Below are 21,013 nucleotides of genomic sequence, written 5' to 3'. Positions count from 1 at the left end.
GCAGTTTTCAGAATGGACTCCGTCCACGCGGTGACTCGGGCAGGCACCCCCCTTCCCCCCCGCCCAGCACCCAGACCCTCCGCGCAGGCACCCAAGGGTGTTCCTCTTCGCGGGATTTTCAGTGTGATTGTTACCCAAGTGAGTGCTGGTTTTCTTCACGTGGGTTTCTCTCCCATCGATGTGGTGGGTTTTTAAAAAACATTTTATTATGAAAAATTTAGGCACAAGCAAAGAAACTAGGATCATGAACCCCGTCTACCCATCACGAGTTTCGCAGAGTCCCGTGTTCTCGGCCCCCCCGCACGCATCCCCTCACCCTAAATTACTTAGCAGCAAACGCCACACTTTTTCACCTATGAATGTTTATCTTAAAAGAAGGGGAGACCCCCCTTTAAACACAACCATGCCATCCACTGAAAACACATGAGCGAAACGTCACCTGAACTCACTGCGGCGTGCGCTGTGTGCACACGTCGCCCCATAAGCTCACACAGTGTGACGTGGCAGCGATGTGCCCAGGACACCGGAAGAGGAGAGCCGGCGAGGGGGGGAGGGCGCCGGCCAGCAGCGGCCCTTGCGCCGCGGTGCTGGCTGCGCGGTTGCCGTGTCACCGACAGGGACACGCGGGGGCCCTGGGACGCCTCCCTCGGCTCAGGAAGGAGCGCACTGTTCGCTCTCGGCGTCGTCTTGGCACCTCTTTTACCCTTTTGACATTAATTATGCTCTTCACGTATCTGAGTGAAGAACTTAACAAGAGATAAATTCCTGGTTGCTTCCGCCCTGAACAGATGGAATAAAATGGCCCAGTTAATCTCAAAAGTCAGGCTGCTGTTTTCGTTTTCCAGAGGAGAGCGTTCAGGCGATGCTGTAGAGTCTCGTGAATAGCGCCAGACACCGTGCTTTTGAGACGCCGGTCGCGTTTGGAGACCTCCCCGCAGACGGGGCGTGTGGTGTGGCCGGGGCAGAGGCGGGCAGTCGGCGCAGGCGGGGGGCTGCCAGTCACCCATGCGGTCATTTCTTTTCCACAAGGGCCTTCTGTGTTGGCGCCGTTGGCTCTGAGAAACAGGCCTGTGTCCTATAACACAGGACCATGATGTCACTTTTCTTTCCATAAATGACTCATGTGTGAGCAAAAATTGAGTAGTAGTGTTTTAAGAATATGACAGCGTAGTAGGGAATTTGAGCAGACCGTTTTGCCTTTCAAATTATGTTAAAAGCCAGGAGGTCAAATATGTAACGTCTTCCAACACATTTGTTTCCTTTCGTACAGAAACAGACGATTATGCGGAGATTATAGACGAAGAAGATACTTACACCATGCCCTCAAGTAAGTAGATATGCTTTCGCTGTCCTTCAGATTTGACAGATTTTTAACTTTTAAATATCTCGCATTTAAAAGTTTTACGTATTTCTTGTCTTTTTAGAACTATTTTTAATACCTCATTGAGTGCATTACCGATATATTCTTTTCAGCCTTCAGAATTCTGTATTTTAAGTGCCTAAAACTCAATAGTAAGTTAGTTCAGTTAAAGGACTTTCGTCACCTTGCTTTCTGGCTCTATGGTAGTGCGGCCTTCGTTGGTTAGGGTGTCATCGAAGTTAAAGTGTACCCTATATCCAGTTTTGAATAGGTGCCGAGCAGACTTTCCCCTTGGGAACGCCGCCCCGTACCGCCCTTGACCGGCTGCTCACGGGGCATCCGGGCGGCTCCGGTGGGTGGTGTGGGGGCAGAGAGCCCCCTGCCGCCGGGGAATGCCACACGCCCTTCTCCCTGCTGCGCTGCTTCTCGGTTGGGGACAGTCTGGAAGCCCCAGGTCCCGCGCTGGAGCGTGCAGTCCCAAACCTTGATTTGGAGACACCCTCGAAATTTCGTTCACACAAAAAAAAATTGTAAACCCGCCTCTTAAAGAGGCCTCGTTCCGACTCCACCTCTCAGGTGACCTCGGTAACTCGGCACCTGCTGCCCAGGTTTCGGTAGAGCTCTGCATGTTCGTGACGTAAGCGTTGGGGTGCTGTGCCCTGTTGCGTAAATGTTTTAAGGTGTTGAATGTAGATTTACTGTACACACTGAGGAAGATGTTACTAAAAACAGATGCTCAGGTGTGCGCATCCCGGCCGACCCCCGGGCCCCCTCCCAGGGGCTCCGGTGTCGCGGGGCGGCGTGAAGCAGAGGCCAGCACGGCGACTTGTGTGCGCGGTTGGACTCGCAGACATTTGGAAAAACGTTTAAATTTGGGTTTAAATTTTTGATTATCCATTTAGTCATTTTTACATTCCTACAGAAAAACTAAATTTTTATTTGTATGTTTATCATTCAGAGTCTAGTAGTAAATGTTCAGCGTGGCTAACTTTTATCCATACCCCACAAAACCGAGTTATCATGTAGGAATTTATGAGATGGAAACGGAAAGCATTGTTTACATCACATCGAATTAAATTGAGATTTAGTTTTTACTTGTGTCTTGTCCTCTTTTTTAAAATTATATTGGTGGTTACAATATTTGACAAAGTAAATGTTATTGAAGTGTGCTCTCCGAGTTTATTGTTGTTAACCTAATTGCTTTTAGTTATTTCTAAGCAAGGTCTTTAATTTTTTTCTCTCTTAATTGCAATACAGAAAGCTATGGAATAGATGAAGGTAACAGGATTCCTTTAAAATAACTGCATTTGCTTGCAATTTTCAACCCGTGGAATGATATGGGATGTTTCAGTTTTCTGTTAACTTTTATTTTTTGCTATTTTTCATTGGTTTACTCAACGTAAATCAATGGAACTATTAGCTAAAGTGATTTTAAAGAGGAAAATAACCATCTGAAATGTGGGTTGAGTTTTCTACATGATTTATAATTTGATAAACCAGGGAGAATGTTTTAAAATATTTGGCCATCGTTTTATTCCATTGGTGATTACACTAATGGGGACATAGCAGTTTGGGCTACGGGATGACTTTCCTGATGGGACGAAATTGAAATTCGTACTCTGAGGTTAATTGGATAAGAATCAAACTTTCCATGCGCCTCAACGGCCTAAAAATAATTGGCTTTATATAAATCAGCAATTTAATCCATTAATTTGAGGCAGATGCTCCTAAAAACAAAATATTCATGATTTGTGTGATATGTTCAACCTGATTGCAGTTTACCTGATTTTGAAATTGGTTTTCAGAAGCTACCTCTTTAAACTCTTTTAGCTTCATGAATAATACCGAGACAGGGTTATGATAAAGTGGAACACTCTTAAACTTTTAAAATGTACGGTTACTCATGACAATTTTTGTTGCCTCCATATTTACAAACTTTATTTATAAAATAATTGCTTTAAATAACTTTTTAGCCTTCATATATTAATACCGGAACTAATAGCACTTATTAATTAAGCATATAATTTAATATCTGGAGAAATTATTTAGAAAGCTATCATATAGCTATAAACTAAATCGGACACTAAAAATAGTTAAACAATCTGCCTTTAATAGAACTCATTGTGTTGGTGGTGCAGCCAGTGCCATAATAGTTACATAAATTCCTTTAAAAATGCTATTTAAGAGAATTCCACTGTGTTTAAAGCATTTCCATAGAGAGATGTGTCCCTGATGAAATCTTTACTCGTGGATGATAATGAAACAAAATGTGTCCCCTGTTATTTCTATGTGTGGAATGTCGCTCGTAAGCCCCTTTTGACGCATGCATTCTGTTCTGCAGCCAGGGACTATGAGATTCAGAGAGAGAGGATAGAGCTGGGGCGATGCATTGGAGAAGGCCAGTTCGGAGACGTGCACCAGGGCGTGTACATGAGCCCGGTGAGTGCGAAAATCCGGGCCGCTCGCGACTGGTTGGGTTTGAATCGCTTTTTGTCCGTCTGTGTAAGTCCTTAGTTCTTTGAGGTATGTACAGTTTTCTTTTTTAAGCTCGTGTACGTCAACTTACTCGGTACATTCAAAAATCAAAAAATTGTCAGAATTAGCGCCCAGAGGGCTGGGTCCGGCCCTTGATTCATTCTAATCTTTCGGCCTCTGGCGTCAGTAACAGATCCCACAGACGGTTGCCCCGTTGCGTGGATCTGACAGACAGAGGGCCCGCGTCAGAGGCAGGTCGCCAGTATTCCTGCTCACCTGCATTTTCAAGAAAAGAATATTAACTTGCCCCAAATTGCCCTCCGAGAGATCCGTGAATTTTAAGTCATTTCTTTAGTAATAGCTTTATTGAGCTATACTTCACATCATATAAAATTCACTCTTAGTGCGTGCAGGTCAGTGGTTTTTTAGTATTTTCACGGAGTCGTGCAGCCGCCATTGCAATCAGTTTGAGAACGTTTTCTTTGTCCCCAGAAGAAGCCCGTTGGTAGTTACTTCCTGTCTGACCGTCCCCCAGCCCTCGGCAAACACCCATCTACTTTCTTTTCCTATAGACTTGCCTGTTCTGGACGTTCCGTGTAAGTGGAATTAAACGATACGTGGCCTTTCGCGGTTGCTTTTCTTCCGTCGGCGCGGTGTGTTCCGAGTCCTCCCATGTCGTGTCGCGTGGCGTTTCTTGTGCTGGCAGCGACACCCCGTTCTGCGGATAAACCGCCCTCCGTTTATCCGTTCATCAGCCGATGGTCGCTGGGGTCGCTGCCACGTTCTGGCTGTTACGGAGAATGCCGTGGACGTTCGTGCGCAAGTGCTCTGCTTCCACGGCTCCCGCCCTCGCGCGCGCGTGTTCCGGGGCGGCCTTGCTGGGTTGCGCCGTAGCCGTCGAGCCCGGGGCGAGCTGCTGACCCACGCTAAGGAGACTGCGCCGCGTACGCGCCTGGAAGCCGCGCGTGACCTGCTCGTTTCTCCACGTCCTTGCCAGCGCTCGTCGTCGCGTCTTTTCATTAGATCACTAATTTTTAAACGGCAGTTAAAACTAGTGGTGTCTGCGAGTGACTGACCCGTGGGGGCGCCCCTGCCGTGCAGAGTGCCAGTGGCGTTGCCCCCAGGGGCTCCGCACTCAGTGTGTCCTGCCCACGCACGCGCTGGCGCTGTGCTCCTCATGGCTTCCGTGACCAAAGGCCGTGAAAGTTCTTTGGTCAGGGGCGACAGACACTTGCCACCATGCAGCCAGCGAAACACATCAGAGGCTCCACTTTTCAAAGTTCAGTTACAAAACCTTTACCTTTGAACATACGGGTGCGTAAATCTTCTGAAATTCGTGTTTTGGTTGTCTTTGGATCCATGCCCAGAAGTGGAATTGCTGGGTCAGAAGGTAGTTCTATTTTTCGTTTTGGGAGGCTCCTCCACAGTGTTTCATGGCGGCTGCACCCGTTGACATTTCCGCCAGCAGCGCACAGGGCTCCCCGTCCTCCCTGTCCTCCCTGTCCTCCCTGCCCTCCCCGTCCTCTCCAGCACTTGGTGTTTGTTGACTTATCGATGCTGGTCGTTCTGACCGGTGTGAGGTGGTGACTCATCATGGTCTTAATTTGCATTTCCCTGATGATAAGTGACGCTTAGCATCTTTTCGTATATCTGTTGGCCATCTGTATGTCCTCTTTGGAGAAATGTCTGTTCAGGTCCTCTGCCCGTCTTTTAACTGTACTGTTTGGTTTTTGGTGTTAAGCTGTGTGAGTTCTGTATGTAGGCCGGACGTTAGCCCCTCGTTGGACGCATTGTGGGCCACTATCCCGCCCCATTCAGTAGGTTGTCTTTTCGTTTTGTTAATGGCTTCCTGGGCTATGCAAAAGCTTTTTAGTTCGATGTAGTCCCGTTGGTTTATTTTTTCTTATCTGTCTTTTGCCCGAGGAGCTATATCCAAAAAACTGTTGCTAAGAGCAATGTCAGAGAGTTCGCTGCCTGTGTTTTCGGGTCCTGCGTTTAAATCTTTACTCCGTTTTGCATTTGTTTTGTGTATAGTGTGAGGAAACGGTCTAGCTTTGCTTCCGCACGTATACCTATCCAGTTTTACCAACGCCGTTTGTTGAAGAGACTGCCTTTGCCCCCTTGTATGTTCTTGCTTCCTTTGGTCGTAGATTAAGCGATCGTTGAGGCACGGCTTTGTTTCTGGGCTCTGTTCTGTTCTCTTGGTCTGTGTGTCTGTTTTTATGCCAGTACCATGCTGTTTTGATTACTATAGCCCCGTAGTGTAGTTTAATATCCAGTAGTGTGATACCTCCAACTGCGGATGGATTAGACGCCCTCCCAGGGGACCCCGTGCTCAGCGCCCCCCGCACCCGTGTGGCAGCCACGCCCTCCGTCTCCTCCCACCGGGAGCTGCAGCGTCCCCGTCCCCTTGCTTGGTCGCGGCCCCTGGGGACCCTGGCCGGAAAGGAGGAGGGCGCAGCGGCGCTCGGACCCGCGGCGGCCCCCGCGCCGTCCCCTGCTCCTCCCCTCGCGTCCGCCTCGCCTCTCTGGCTCCTCAGCAGAGTGCGACGCACCTCATCGAACACTCGGGACGACGCGTGACGTGAGAAACAGGTGGTCCCGGCGAAGACGTTGCGGGGCGAGGGGGGGATGAGCAGGAAGCCGCTCGCGGGCGCCGGGCGCTGTGCGAGTTTGCGGGGCGCCTGTCCCCGCGGGCCTCCGGCGCCCCGTTTGGACTGTCGGGACGAGACCGGCTTCCGTGCCCCGCAGCACGCGCGTTTGCTGGGGTTCCCCCACCTCGCGGGGCAGCTGTGGCCGCCGCGCTTCCCCTCTCCTCCCTGAGCTCGCTCGGCTGGCCGGCCCGGCACCTCCGTCTCCCAAGCCGGGCTCCGCTGGTCCGGGGCTCTCGGCCGGTGCGTCCGCGTCCCGGCCGCTTGCAGACCTTCCAGCCCCGACACCCTGGACCGCGGTCACTGTGCTGCCACCCACTCGCCTGGGCGGCTCGGGCGGCTCTAACCTGGCACGCCCAGAGCGGGGCTTCCATCTTCCGCTTCTGCGGCCCCCCCGTTTCCCTGGGCCCAGACCCCAACCCGACATCTGCTTGCGTCCCTCAGCCCCGCAGCAGAGTGGGCCTGCCCAGCTGCAGGCCGGTGACCCACCCCCTGTGGGTCCGGGAGGCCCCGGGGACACCGTGGCCTAGGAGCTCAGCGCCCCGCCCCACCGCAGAGGGAGGCCCGGCTGGCAGCGCCGCCCCAGCCCGCCTGCCGCAGAACGACGTGTCTTGCAGTCTGGACCCGTGTTCCCCGCGTGGCAGGGGGTGGGGGGGTTGCTGTGGGCGCTCACGGTGTGCCCCCAGCACCTGGAACGGCACCGGGGTCGTGGAGCCGGTGGCGGACGAGTGGCCGGCGGCGTTTCGCGCGCACGTCCGTGTTCAGAGGGTTTCCTGCGGAGACCCGGCATGCTCCTCTCGCGCTCAGGGTCTCACCGTGCTGGTCAGTTCCGGTTCTGCCGGGTCCAGAGCCACGGAGGCGCAGGCAGACAGCCGGCCGTGAGCGCGCCGCCGAGTCGCACGGAGGGCCTCTTCTGGCACGTGTGTGTGATTCTGTGATTTCCCCAACACAGGAGAATCCGGCTTTGGCGGTTGCAATTAAAACATGTAAAAACTGTACCTCGGACAGCGTGAGAGAGAAATTCCTTCAAGAAGCCTGTAAGTTTCTAGAAACATCTGTGGAACTAACTCCATTTGATTTTGCATCAGTGAAATCCAAACTGTCTCTGAGGAAGAAAAAGAGCGTTTTGACTTTATGAGAGAACTACATTTATCTTGCCTTGTAAATTAATACTTGTGTTTGTCGAGGCCAATGTCTGCCTACAGGTTTTCCCAGGTAAGCCCCGGTGTTTGGGGTGTAAAGGTAGCTTGACTTGCTGTCTGTCCCTTTATCCTTCGGTGCCATGTACCATTAAGCGTCACGCTGGCACTGGGCACACGCAGAGATGGCCCTGGCCCGGGTGCTGCCGGCCCCCAGCGGTGCTCACAGGCCAGGGAGGAAGCAAGGACCGCATGACAGTCCCCTCCCCCTGCCGCAGCCGCCCCCTCCAGGGCTCTGGGCTCTGGGCTCTCACCTCCCACGAGGAGCCGAGGAGTGTGCCGAGGTCTCTGTGGGCCGTGGGTGGAATCTTGTCTGCTTGGAGCCCAGGGCTCTTTCCTGCCTGCCCTCAGGCCGCACGCCCTTCTTCCTCTCACAGGGCTGTCCCTCTTCTTGGACCACATAAATAATCCCTCCTTAGAGAACTTTGTCAAGGCCCAGGTTCTTTCCTTCTTTAAGTATTCATAGTTAAATGTGCCTTGCTCCAAAATTATTATTGTCTCTCCCCCCCTGGAGCTTAAGTTCCATGGGATCGAGGACAGTGTTTTGCTCACTATTCAGACCCGGTGTCCAGCACGGGGCTTAACCCGTAGCCCGGGAGAGGCGCTCGGTGGTCGTTGGCTGTGTGAATGAATCTCGGTGTCCTTCGTTCCTTGTGTATCGAATGACTACCATCTGCTCTGTTTCCCTAAGTATTTACCACGTGACAGTCTGATAAGTTAACAAGTCAGAGAGGAAATCGTATTGTAATTTCATCAATTAAGTGTAATTATGTGCTTAATCCCGCTCCCGTGTCTCTGCTCGAGCACAAGGCAGGGCCTGGCCGTGACTTCTGTCTCTGGTAGTTTATTTCTGTAGAGCGTTTAGGCCGAGAAAGCAGGCGGCATGAGCCGTCCCCGCCTGGCACCCCACAGGGGAGTAACCGTGGGCACTGTTCCCCCCCAGTAACGATGCGTCAGTTTGACCACCCTCACATCGTGAAGCTGATCGGTGTCATCACGGAGAACCCCGTCTGGATCATCATGGAGCTGTGCACACTCGGAGAGGTACCGCGTGCTTGGACCTGCCCCCGCGGGCCGGCTGCCAGGGCAGCCGGCTCCTGCCGAGCAGTCGCGCGGTCTGCGCTCCGCGGGCTGCGGGTGTCCCTCGTCTCAGGGAAGGAGGTCCAGGGAGCGCAGAGCCTCGGGGTTTTGATTCAGAGAACATGAGTATCACGGCTTCGTCCTTAAATTCCCAAGCGGCTCCCTCAGCCGAGTGTCAGGGCCGCAAGCTGCCGGCCTCGCCCGTGCCGTTCCCTGAGGAACCAGCCCAGTGATATGAGGATGAGAGGAGCAGTGTTAACGGGGTTTGGGTAAATTAATGCAGAATTTAGTTACCTCTGCACAGTTCCTCAATCTTCTAGAGAATTCACTGTGCGGAGGCTTAGACAGACTAACATTAGTCACAGTTTCTTTTTAAAATGTGAGTAAGAGTGTGAACAGCTCTCCTCATCCGGCCTTCTCCAGAGTACAGAAACTAACTCTTTAATCACCTGGAAACCTGGTAGAAATGCAAATCCTTGTGCCCCTCCCCAGCCCTGCTGAGTCAGACCCTGGGCGGTGGCCTGGGCCCAGCACCTACTTATCAGACTTAGTGTTCTGGTACCGAAACTTGGTAACTTAACCTTCTAGAGTGGGACGCTTGGTCCTTCCTTTTAAAGGATGCCAGGCAAGGGCTTGCTGTTCATGAGTGTTGGGGTTGCCAGCTACCAGGAGCCAAAGTTTGGGTCCTCGTCCCCTTCGAGGGGGCCTCAGCCCTCCCTCCCAAAAAGCCCTGCCCAGTGGCCCTCGCCTTCTCCTCCTGGTGCGGTGACAGTCCCCAGAGGGAGGAGGGAGCCTCAGGCTTCCCAGCGTCTGTCCTCTGTGCCACCTTCCCGGAGGCGATGGAGCGCTTATCTCATTTTTACATTATTTTTTCCTTTTGAGGAATTTGCTAATTCTCCTGAGTTAAAAAACTTGCTAAATGTTTCTTCTTTTTTTTTTTAAGTGTTAAATTCCTCTGCCTTTCTTTGCTCTGTTAGCATTTAGCTGAATTAATCCTGGGTGGTGGGATAAGTGCCCAGCATGTGAGGGTTTTATCTTCCTGTACCCGAAACCCCGTGGGCTGGGAGGGACAGTGCCTCTTGCCTCTCCTTGGTCCTCGTCACCTGTCCTCGGATCCGCCTGGGACCTGGTGAGGTTTGGAGCGGGGCGAGCTGGCCGTGCTTGCGTGTAGGGCTTCTCCGAATGGTAACCAGATGTTTTTGTCCTCCAACTGCTATTATTTAGCAATATTTTACAGTATGCTTTTTGTTCTTTCCTTGGAAGGATCTTTCTGTATTTTTTTCCCCAGAAATTTGTCTGCAGTCATGAAGAATCTAATTTTACAATAGGATTTCAAATAAAGAATGAGTAACCATAATTTCTGAGCTAGTGTGCTTCATTCGTTATAGGTTTTTTTTTCGTGTTATCGTTAGGGGAGGACCAAGGCCGTTCTTAGAAAAACCGTGCTGGGAAATAGGCAGCATCGCGTTGACCGGGCTCCTTCATGTTGCTTTTGAGTCCCTGTCACTAATCCTGTCTCCTCTCCCTCCTGGCTGCTGCCCACAGCTGCGGTCGTTCCTGCAGGTCAGGAAACACAGCCTGGGCCTGGCGTCGCTGGTGCTGTACGCCTACCAGCTGGGCACGGCCCTCGCCTACCTGGAAAGCAAAAGATTCGTGCACAGGTGGGTCCAGGCGCCCCGCTGCTCAGCCGCCCGCGTAGTACGCAGTGGAGAAATGGGGGGAGGCCCTTGGTACCCCGGCCCGACCGTACACGGTGCTGGTGTGTCTCGCCGCGTGCGTCCCAGCCGAGCGAAGTGTCATGGCATGTTAACACGTGCATCCACAGGGTCTTTGTCACAAGGGGGTGGAAATATCTCGCTGCTCTCAGATCAGGTATTCCTGCCACAGATGCTGGAGCCAGTACGTGGCACTAGAGCAGGGAACATACAGTCCTGCAACAGAGATTGTCCTAGGACTTCGAAGCGCCCCATAGCGTCACAAGTGACATCCAAGGGCATTCTTTGGAATTTCCGATTGTAACTTGGGCCTCTAGTGTGACTGGAAGTAAAAGCCCTTACGGTCTGTTGGCCCGGTTTGTGTCGAGAGTTTTGTCATCCAGCGTTAGAACAGGCTGCAGCGGCAGGCGCACTCACAGGCGCTCAGAAGGTGCCTTTTCCTCTGCTTAATGACGTCCCTCAGGAAGAGTGCGTCGCGGACCGTGGTCGTGTGCCCCTGTCCGTCAGCACTGCGCTTGGTTGTAGGAAGGGTAATGACGGTTTCATTATTTGGTGATAAACTTTGCCATCATTCAAAATACTGATTTTCACGTTAGTGACTGAATATCTGCCACAAGGAATACATTTGGAGTAAAATAATAAAAGTATCTTTTTTGGGTATAGAATGAGTTTCCCGTTCGCACTGTATGTAAATGGTCTTTCAAAGTACCTATATGTCTTCATATAATGTGGATGAGTTTGTGATTTGTTTGCCTTGTGTTAAAATTTATTGTCCCAAATTCTTCCTTATCAGGGACATTGCTGCTCGGAATGTTCTGGTGTCCTCAAATGATTGTGTAAAATTAGGAGACTTTGGATTGTCCCGCTATATGGAAGACAGTACCTACTACAAAGGTAAGAAATCGCTAATAATAAGCAGACGGGTTCTTTAGTGCTTTTTATTTCTTAAGGTGTTTTTAAGACGCATGCTCAGCTGGTTGTTGATAGGCGTAAAGTCAGCGTGGTGGCGGAAGGCCGGGCCTTTCAGCAGCCGGTGCTGGAGCGTTGCTAATCCACACGCAGAAGCGGGACCGCAGCCCGAACCCCACCCCACATCCACTCGAGATGGGTCATACTCGATTACACAATGTGGGCTTCCGGGAAGAGACATAGGAGTACGCCTTCGGTATCTAGGGCTGCACTCGCTCGGCTTCCAGGGCACTTGGCTCGTATTCAGAATGTCCGTTACGCCCGAGACACTGCTCCTGCCTTCTAGAATTAGAACTCCTGGAGGACGGCTGTTCCGTCCTGGGCAGTGCTCGTCACCCAGCAGTCAGAGGACTGTCTAGCGAGGGTATGAGTCGCTCGCTTTGCAGCTCGTTCGCCTCTGCACTAACATTTGTCACGCCCCAAATCAGTACTTGCGATCTTTCGTGGTCTCGTGTGGACGTGCGGGGCAGTGAGAAGTCTGTCCCTTCTAGCCGGAGGAGGGAGACGAGCGGCCCATCAGCACAGTGCAGGCGCCTCTGGCTCTGGGACAGCTGGCCGGGTTTAGGTGGCCCCCCTCCTGGCACCTGCTGGTGCGGCGGCCTTGGGCAGGTCACTTAACACGCCTGCGCCGCGTTTCTAAGAAAAGAGAAGCTGCCAGGAGAGGTCGTTGTGGACTGAAGACGACCTCTGTGAGATGCGTGTGCACGCCCATGTGTCCCCAGGCCTCAGTGGCTCTGTGTTCGAGGAGGGGAACGGACTGTGTCCTAGCGGGCCAGCTCCAGAGCGTGGCTTCCGGCCAGTGCGTTAGCGTCCGGCCTGCGAAGCCGCGAAGCCGCAGGCCGATTCCTCCGGCGGACGGGCTCTCTCCGCCCTGCCCCCGCCTTTCTCCAGAGAGACGAGGACGCCAGTGTTTTATGTCCGCACCCCGGCGTAACCACGCTCCCCCAGACCTCCGGATGTCAAGGAAAGGAGAACTAGTTCTCCCAAAGAAGCAGAAAGCCCCAGGGGTCAAATATTTAAAGCTTATATTGTATTATTTAAAAAAATCTTAGCTAGTTCTAACTGTTAGGTTCTTCAGCAGATCACAAGGAAAATTCACTTTCTAAAATTAATCTTCCAGCTTCCAAAGGAAAATTGCCTATTAAATGGATGGCTCCAGAGTCAATCAATTTTCGACGTTTTACCTCAGCTAGCGATGTGTGGATGTTTGGTGAGTATTTTGACGTTTCGTGTTCTTTAATATGTTCTGCAGCATAAACCGAGCATTCTTTCTTTCCGGAGTGTGCGGGCTGGTTTGCCTTCCCGTGCCGGCCCGCCCCCTTCGTCGGTCCGCGTCTCGGCTTCGGGCGCCGGCCGTGGAGCCAGCCGTGGAGCCAGCCGTGGAGCCAGCACGTGCGCTGGCTTCCGCGCGGGGCGTCCGCGGCGCCCTCTGCCCGAGTCCTCTCCCGTCGCGCTTCCCTCCTGTTCCTCTGCCCTCCCCCCTCCCCTCGCAGGCAGATACCTTGCCATCTTGCTCTTTCTCTCTACCGACTGTAAGTAGTTAACCTGTCCGTCCGGTTCCGTGACCCCCCAAACCCGGGGTGTCCCGAGTCGAGTCGAGTCGCACTGCAGCCCTCTGTTCTGGGCTCTGACCTCGCTCTGTCTCGGGCCTCGAAAGTTTGACCCTGCATCCTCCATGGCTTTGCCTCTTTGATGCCTGGCCTGCCCCGTCCCGCTCGCTCCAAGCCGGCCACCGCCGTCCTCCTCTGCCCCGCGAGCCGCTGCAGCCCCTTCCGACGAGCGCGGACACGTGGCTCTCGCCCGCCGCGCGCTTCCTCCAACTGCTTTATCTGCCTTTCGACCTTGCTGACCCTTCGCGTCGCGGGCGCCGTGCCCTCCCCCACCTGCCTTCCTGCAGGAGCACCTGTCCTTGGGCCCGCTCCTCCGGCGGCGGCGTTCTCCCTGCCACACCTCCGGGATCACGGGAGATGGCCCACTGCTGTGAAGCCGACACACAAACTCCCTTGCTCTGCGTTTCTGACTTTCTCTCTGTCATAACGCTCACGTCGATCCTCTGAACAGTCTCGTGTGCGCATTTTCCGTCAGATTTTAAGCTACTTCCGAGGGGTAGTGTGTTTACATGCCTTTTTCCTAGAAATAAAAACAGCTTTATACGCATCAAGTCTCTGTTCTTAGTCTTTCCTCTGTTTACTTGCTGTCGGGCTTTAGTAACTAGTGTTGGTGCCTTCATTGATACCAGATACGGGAAGGACGTCTTCAGTGGAACGGGAAGTAGGCTCCAGACACCGCCTGATGTGGCCTCAGGTCCCAAGACCTCATTTGTTAGCTGTGTGACCCAGAGAGCATTTTCTTATCCTTTCAAGGAAATTCTAGATTTCAGAGATTCTAAGATGCCTGTTTTTCTACATTTTAACATTTTTGATACTGGGATGTGTTGCAAGTCAGTGCATTTCACCTTGGGTGTTAATTGGGGGCATGTTTTAGGTGGCTGCCTTGAACACTTGGTCTATTTTGTTCCTACTGCTAATAATTTCTCCTCTGGATGAGTTAAGAGAGCTCTTTGGTAAGAATAAAATAATTCTAAGATGCAACAAAGGATTGTGTCAGAATTTGGGTGGCAGCATCCCTCCCTTTGGTCATAAAACAGAATGGTGTATCTTACGTAACGGCGGCATCTCAGGGTTGATAAACACAGTACTTAAAGAAACATAAGGCGTGAGGATTCAGGACCACACCTGTCCGCTCAGCAGTGCCGGAGGTGCACCGAGGTCGCCCAGAGCGGTGCCCGGTCTGTGCCGATAACCGCACGCCTTCGGTGAGCAGAGCAGAAATAAGGCGACCTTTCTGTCGTGCACTGTCCCCTTGGGGCTGGTTCCGGGCTCTGATTCCGCTGCACGTGCATGTGCGCCTCGCCTCCGTGGGGCGCGCACCGTTTTGGGGCTGAGGGTGCGGGAGGAAGGCCGCGGCTGCTCTGGGGGCGCGCACTTAGACTCAGGAGAGGCGGGGTCGGCCCGGGGGGCTCAGGAGACGCGCAGAGGAGCCCACAGGCGGCCCTAAAAAGAGGAGAATGTGCGAAGAAGATCGAAGGGCGTTAAGTTAGAGGAGTTACCACGAGCAGAGGCACGTTCGTGGCCTGTTCGGGTGGCAAGGTCTCTGGTGGGGCCAACGTGCCAAGGGGGTCAGACGCCGCCAGGAGAAGGCCGCCCCCGTGGGGGCCGGCGTTGCTGCGGCTCCCGTCGCTAGGTCAGACGGTGCAGTAAACTGTTTGAGGCTGGTTATGGACTTCGGGCGAGAAGTCCCGGGCGTTCCTGTGGGAAACGTGGTGAGGAGTGAGTGGCTCAGCCAGGTGGCGCTGCCAGTGTGTCTCCCGGGCCGGGACCGGCCAGCTCAGGAAGGGCAACTCTAAAGGGCCCCGAGCGTTCTGGAAACGTACGGCTTACGTTTTGGGGTCGTCTTTGTTGAGCCTCAGGCCAGCTGCTGTGGTCGCGAGCAGGTGGGGCAGAAATGGGGTCCAGTCTGGAATTCCTGCAGCTCGTTTCGAACTGGTCCATTAAGCCAGGAAGGGCCCCGAGAGCGGCTGGGCCGTTCTCCAACACAGGATTTTTGGAGAAGTAAGCCTCTTAGAAAAATGACGTTTCCCTTCGAAAGCTTCGCATGCCAGTGGCCACGCGACGGCAGGCGAGGGCGGCCGTTCGCGGCGCGTGAGAGGTCCTCGAACGCTGCGTCGCGCAGCCGATCGCCCAGAGCCGCCCGGCGGCTGCCCCCGCTAAGCGCGCTGTCTGTGTTCACCGTTCCCCAGGCGTGTGCATGTGGGAGATCCTGATGCACGGCGTGAAGCCTTTCCAGGGCGTGAAGAACAACGACGTGATCGGCCGGATCGAGAACGGCGAGCGCCTCCCGATGCCTCCGAACTGCCCCCCCACGCTCTACAGCCTCATGACGAAGTGCTGGGCCTACGACCCCAGCCGGCGGCCCCGGTTCACCGAGCTCAAAGCCCAGCTCAGGTGGGAGTCGGGGGCGGGCGGGCCGGGCGTGGGCGGCATCCCGGGGTCGCTTACCGGTGCGTCCGAGGCCGACCTAGTTCAGGGGCGAACAGGATCGCCTTTTCAAATAGGGTTGCGTTTATCTCTGCCTTTCTAGAGTCTTAAGTAGAGTGTGTCCTAAAGTCTCAGCAAACGTCAAATCACGATCAGATCTCTCGGCCCTAACTTCCAACCGACGCAGCGTGGCCCACAAGAGCCGTAGGCGTGTGACCCGTGCGTCGTCTCCCGTCAGCTTGCACGAGCCCTGCATTCTCGCTGCGGCCCCCGCGACCACTTCCGGTCCTCCCAGCGCAGCTCGCCGTCTTCCGCGGGCTGTGTTCCGTCTCAGAGGTGCCCTTGACTCCTGCCGAGCCTGCTCAGCTCAGTCTTTAGGATCCAGCTGAGACGCTACCTCCTGCAGGAGCCCTCCCTAGTCGGCCCTGCCTCCAGGGGGACAGCCACGCTGCCCGCCACCTTGTGGCCCGTCCTCTGTGCCAGGCACTGTCAGCTCCCAGCTCCCTGGAGGGCACCCACAGGGGCTTCTCGGGCACTGAGCCCTCGGTCTGCGCGGGGTCAGCCCCGCCGGCTGGCCCAGAGGCTCCCTCGTCTGCCGTCTCTGTCCCCAGCCAGGCTCCGCCCGCCGTGCGCCCCGCTGCGCCTTCTCGTTTCTGTGGCCCCGGCGCAGAGCTCAGGACCAGGCCCCTGACAGGTGCTCAGTAAGCGGTTGTCGAAGTCAGTTGAGTTAAAGTCTAGATTGAGATTTAACACTCCACTAAACAAGATCATTTCATATAACACGCGTGTGTGTGCAGGGAGCTCAGTTACATAACCCACCAGCCAACGCCTTGGCTTGTGAGTCGCCTGTTTTTATATTTGGGGTCCTTCCCTGATTTCATGTGAAATTGTTTTTGTTCTATTTGCTATACTTCAGCCTTTTGTTCATAAAAATTACCAAACATTAGGGTCCAGGAGACCCTGAGCTCATCTGTCCCAGTCTTTCCCCCTAGTGCTCGAGCTCTCTCTAAACTTCCTGCGGCCTCGCCATCTCTCCAGCAGCTCGACCCGCTGGGCGAGGCTCCTGGCCGGGCACTGACCGGGCAGACCGCCAGGGAAGAAATCAGGCCGGCGGGCGGAAACACAGGAGGTGGATCCTGTCAGCGCCGTTGGCTCGGTGGCTTTGTGCCAAGCTGCGTTCAGGAGGTTCAGTAGCGAATGGCACATAGTCCTGCCCCAGAACTTAGGTCCCGCGTTACTGATGCAGTGAGAGGTGCGCCCCAGGGAGGGCTGGCTGCTCCCGCCCGTCACGGGCACCCGCCCAAGTCCTGTTTTCTAGGGCCACACAGAGCAGGTCGGCTCTTTATGTCACGGGGTAGGTCTTCAGCAATTCTAGCCAGCATTCTTTTAGCAAAAATCTCATCTGTTCTTACACAAGAACATAATTATTTTTTGTTCCTCTTTGATCTTTCCTCACAATGTGGCAGCTTCTGTCCTTGAAACTTGCCCCGTCTCTCATTCCGAGTGCCTCCCCCGGCCTCCGCGGCACCTCGGCCCTGGGCCGCTGCTCCTCCGCCATCGCTGCGGCACGGGCCCGCCTTCCCTTCTCGGCCGCCTGGCTCTCCGGCCGCTGAGGCTCTGCTGCTCGCCTCCGTCTGCCGTCCGCTCCTGCCCTGCCCTTTGCTCGGCCTTTTAAACTGCGGCCGGACATCACGTTTGTCCGCGCGGCCAGCTCTCGCCCTCTCCTGCTGCGGGTGACAGTGGTGACTTTGTCTTCGTCACCATCTCGGACTCAGCTGACTGCCGGACAGGCCTGACCGCAGTGTCCGCAGACCTCCTCCCGCTTGCCCTCCCGTCTGTCCCTGTCCGGCACGACTCGTGAGTCGATCTCCCTGGACCGTGGCCCAGGAAGAGCAGCCCCCTCACTCCGTGCGGGCTTGGGGGTGCCTGCTGCTCCCCGCATCAGGTGGGCGCTTCCGGAGTAGCAGTGAGGGGTCCCTCCGTCGTGGCCGGACGGCGTCTGTCCATCTCCTTCTCGCACTGGCCCAGCGACGCCCCCGCTCGGCCTGGAGCATCTTCTCTCGCAGCGCTCGAAGCCCTGCCCATCTCACTCTGCCTCTTCCCGCCCTGGCTCTTCCTGGCTTCCCAGCCGACTGGCCTCCGCCCTCAGGGCCTCCAGAGCACTCGCTCTTGCCCCGTCGCCCCACACTGCCACGCCTGGCTGCGTCCCGTGCTCGGTGCCCCAAACACGGCGTGCGCCACACTAGCCGGGCCTGGCGCTGGTCACGGGCAGGGTGACCAGAACACTTTTCCTGCCCTCGAGGAGCTCACAGTCTAGTATGTCTCATCCCCTACTAGACTGAAGCTCCTTGAGGACAGGGATCGTCATACTCACCTCGGTGTCGCCGCACCTCCGGGCCAGGAGCCCGGACCCAGTCAGGGGTCGGGGAGCCACTGAACCCGCGGCTTAGTGCGTGTGCGCTAACCGTAACGTTAACCGAAGCCCGCTCCTTTAGGGGGAATTAGCTCCCGAAACTATCCACGATGAATATTTACAACTAAATATAATTACTTCTATACATATACCTATACACACTTATATACGTATACGTAATATAATGTACCCAGACTGTAATTTATGTATATCTTCTTGTGCTCCATTGGCATAGGTCACGAGCCTTGATTTAGTCAGAAAAGGAGTTTAACTTTGCATTCAAATATGTCTAATGTGGCTACCGAATAGATCAATAAAACTTAGCTATAATATAATTGCCAGATCACTTATATGTAACAGTGTATCACGTAATTAAATGCGTTCTTTTGAGGTTTTCAGAATTTTAACTATATCCGAGATGTTAACAAAGTAATAAGTTTTGGATAGTCCTTACTTCAGGGCAGTTAAAAATGTTTCCCAAATCTCACTCTCCTTGTCTACCTTAAAAGAAAATTTTGCAGATAGACTCATTGCTGTGGGATTCCACTCGTCTTTGGCCGTATGCTTTTTACTCTATTATAAATGGGAGAGAGGCGACTCTCAGGATGACTCTTGTTAGACAAAGGCGTGACGTGCTTGAGTCATACTTTCACAGGTTGCTCTCAGCGACTCAGAGTCTGTCCTCCTTGCGCCTGCTCTCATTCATAGATGCGAATCCACTGAGAAACGGAATGAGATTAGCCTACCTGCAAGGGCGAAACCTTCTTCGTCGGAGCAATTTCTCTTAATCTGTGTGCTCTGGCCTTTCCGTCCTGTGTGACTGACAGGTTATAAGAGTACAGTAACTATTTTTTGAACGAAGAAGTCGTTTCGTGGCCGTTTAACTCCGTTAATTCTTTGACTGACACCTTGCCAAGGACACCAACGACCGGCTTCGGTACTTGCCTCTGGGCCCACGTTCCAACGTGCTGCCCCCCAGCAGTGCCCTGCTTGACTCGCGCCATTATAAAAAAAATCTGTCAGTTTTATGTCAGTTTAGGGAAGCGTCTTAAGTTAATGTGTAGCTTCTTAATCCTTTTCAGAAAAATGAAAGCAATGAAAAAATGATCAATTAAAATTTTCATACCATGATTTTTATGTTTTTTAAACTTTTTCCCAGCTTTATTGTGATGTAATAGACAATCAGTTGCTTATATTTTTACACTGTACAATTTAGTGAGTTTTTTTTTCAATTGTAGTTGGCATACAATAACATGCCGGTTTCAGTTGTATACTTTTTAAAACGTTTTATTGACAAAGATGTGAACATGCAAACATACCAGGAGGTGGACGGCTCATCTTGTTTTCGCGGCGTGGGCACACGCATGTCGCCAGCACCCAGAACAGGAAAGCTGCGCTGAGGCACCCCGAAAGCCCGCTGCCCCCCAGCCCAGGGGAAGCACGGGCCGCGGCGCCCTACCAGGCCGAGGCCCCCGCCCCGGCGTCGTTCAGCCCCTGCTTTCCCGGCGTGCTGTGCGAGGTCCCCCGCGCCCCGGGGGCCATGTGCGTCGTCCGTGGGGGGCGCACGCGGTTTGCACACTCCGCTGCGGGTGGGGCTTTGATCCTTCCCGCCGGGCTGTCGGGCCGCTTGTCGCTTGAGCACCCCAGTGAGCTGCAGAGGCGGCTATGTATGTGTTGTGTGTATAATCGTGTCATGTTTGCTGTTAACCTTATACAAAGCTGACCTTTGATCTCTTCGGTCAGGGTCATGACTTAGCTTGGAGTGGTTGTAGCCTCATATTTATTACCTTTTCTTTTTATATTAACCTCTTAATATCATTATACCCAAGTGAAGTTACAAAGTATCGCAAGACACAGACTGTTTCAGTTGATCTGTGAGGCTGCCAGTTCAAGCCAGCAACACCTGTAGAGTACATGGGTGTGTGTGTGTGTGTGTGTGTGTGTGTGTGTGTAACACGCAGAGAGCACTTGACTTTGGAGGAATTTAGCCTGGTGTTTAGAGTTAGGTATTTTGTATTATGAAGGTTGGAGTTTAAAAAGAAGTTTGAAAAGGTCACGTGGCCTCGGGCAGGTGGCTTCTGCACTCTAGTTTTCAGGATTAAATGAAGTCACCTGGAATCCTCCAACTGGACATGGCTCCTGCTGTGCTGCGGCTCCAGGGGCCGTGGTGACACAACGCTTTTCCTGAAGGCCCAGAGGGGACCTGGGGGTCTTAGGGTACAGAAAGAGTATCAGTTACCTTTTAAACTGCTGATCGAATTAAAAGTGTTTGCCGTTATTACAGATCCCGAAATGCAAAGCATATCTTTTTGACATTTGATAGAGACATGGATTTATCATTTTTAATCTGTGAAAAGCATCTTATACAAGTTTTTGATTCTTCACTTACTTACCCTAAAATGTGAACTCTGAAGTAAAAGCTCTAGGTTTGGTCGATGAGGCAAGGTTCCTTGTGCTTCTTCACCGTGCGCTTTTGTAAGTGGTTTTGTATTTGCTTCCAAAATCCCTTTCAGAGGTGGAGCGTAAAGTCCTCCTTAGTCACCGTAGCAGCATCTCCCTTCTCATCGCTGTCCTGTTGGGTCACGACGGTGTCTAGAAGATCTTTCCCACTCGTCCCCACGCTCATCTCAGAATGTCCCTGGCGTCTGAACTTTAAGGGGTTTTTTGGTTTGTTTCTTGGTTGGTCGTTTTTATCTTTAGCCTTCCTGGTAATAAAAAGTAAGTAGTAAATCTACATTTAATGGGAATGTGATGTAATATTTAAATTATTTGCACCGAAATCACGTCTCCGCTGGGCCTCATCGGAGGGTCGTTCTCACTGTCGTGACTCAGCCACGCAGCGAGGGGAGCTTGGCGAGCACAGTTACTCCTCCACGGTTCGGTTCGATCTCGTGTGGCGTCCACAGGTTTGCAGTGAGACAAGCTTGCGTTTCGTTTATAAAGTCCGCCCTCACGTCGCTTTCCCACGCATCGCCGCGGCCGGCTCCGCAGCCACTGGTCACGCGCAGTGGTACCGGCCGTTCCACGCAGAGGCCCCGCGGCGCTCCGCCCCGTCGGGGTACCCAGCGGCAGGAACCAGTGGAGGGGGCCCCACGGCCCGTGTCCCGGGGCCCG

The 21,013-nt window shown here is 53.5% G+C and overlaps 1 protein-coding gene across 23 annotated transcripts in view; it reads left to right on the top strand.

The window, feature by feature from the left end:
- Nucleotides 1–21,013, top strand: part of PTK2 (protein tyrosine kinase 2) — a 131,386-nt gene that overhangs the window by 84,744 nt on the left and 25,629 nt on the right. For 14 of the 23 annotated variants that reach the window (XM_036233092.1, XM_016133577.2, XM_036233087.1 and 11 more), the window contains 9 exons: nucleotides 1,271–1,327; nucleotides 2,618–2,638; nucleotides 3,702–3,799; nucleotides 7,439–7,523; nucleotides 8,629–8,729; nucleotides 10,311–10,426; nucleotides 11,274–11,374; nucleotides 12,570–12,659; nucleotides 15,249–15,453. In XM_036233092.1, coding sequence (XP_036088985.1) covers nucleotides 1,271–1,327; nucleotides 2,618–2,638; nucleotides 3,702–3,799; nucleotides 7,439–7,523; nucleotides 8,629–8,729; nucleotides 10,311–10,426; nucleotides 11,274–11,374; nucleotides 12,570–12,659; nucleotides 15,249–15,453 — 874 coding nt within the window. The remainder of the gene's footprint in view (nucleotides 1–1,270; nucleotides 1,328–2,617; nucleotides 2,639–3,701; nucleotides 3,800–7,438; nucleotides 7,524–8,628; nucleotides 8,730–10,310; nucleotides 10,427–11,273; nucleotides 11,375–12,569; nucleotides 12,660–15,248; nucleotides 15,454–21,013) is intronic. The other 9 variants (XM_036233095.1, XM_036233090.1, XM_036233086.1 and 6 more) reach the window with 1 other exon arrangement.

The sequence above is a fragment of the Rousettus aegyptiacus genome, unplaced genomic scaffold (genome assembly GCF_014176215.1).
Source record: "Rousettus aegyptiacus isolate mRouAeg1 unplaced genomic scaffold, mRouAeg1.p scaffold_m13_p_15, whole genome shotgun sequence".
Lineage (NCBI taxonomy): Eukaryota > Metazoa > Chordata > Mammalia > Chiroptera > Pteropodidae > Rousettus > Rousettus aegyptiacus.
Note: the sequence above shows the minus strand (reverse complement) of the source record. Positions and strands in the feature narration are given on the sequence as shown.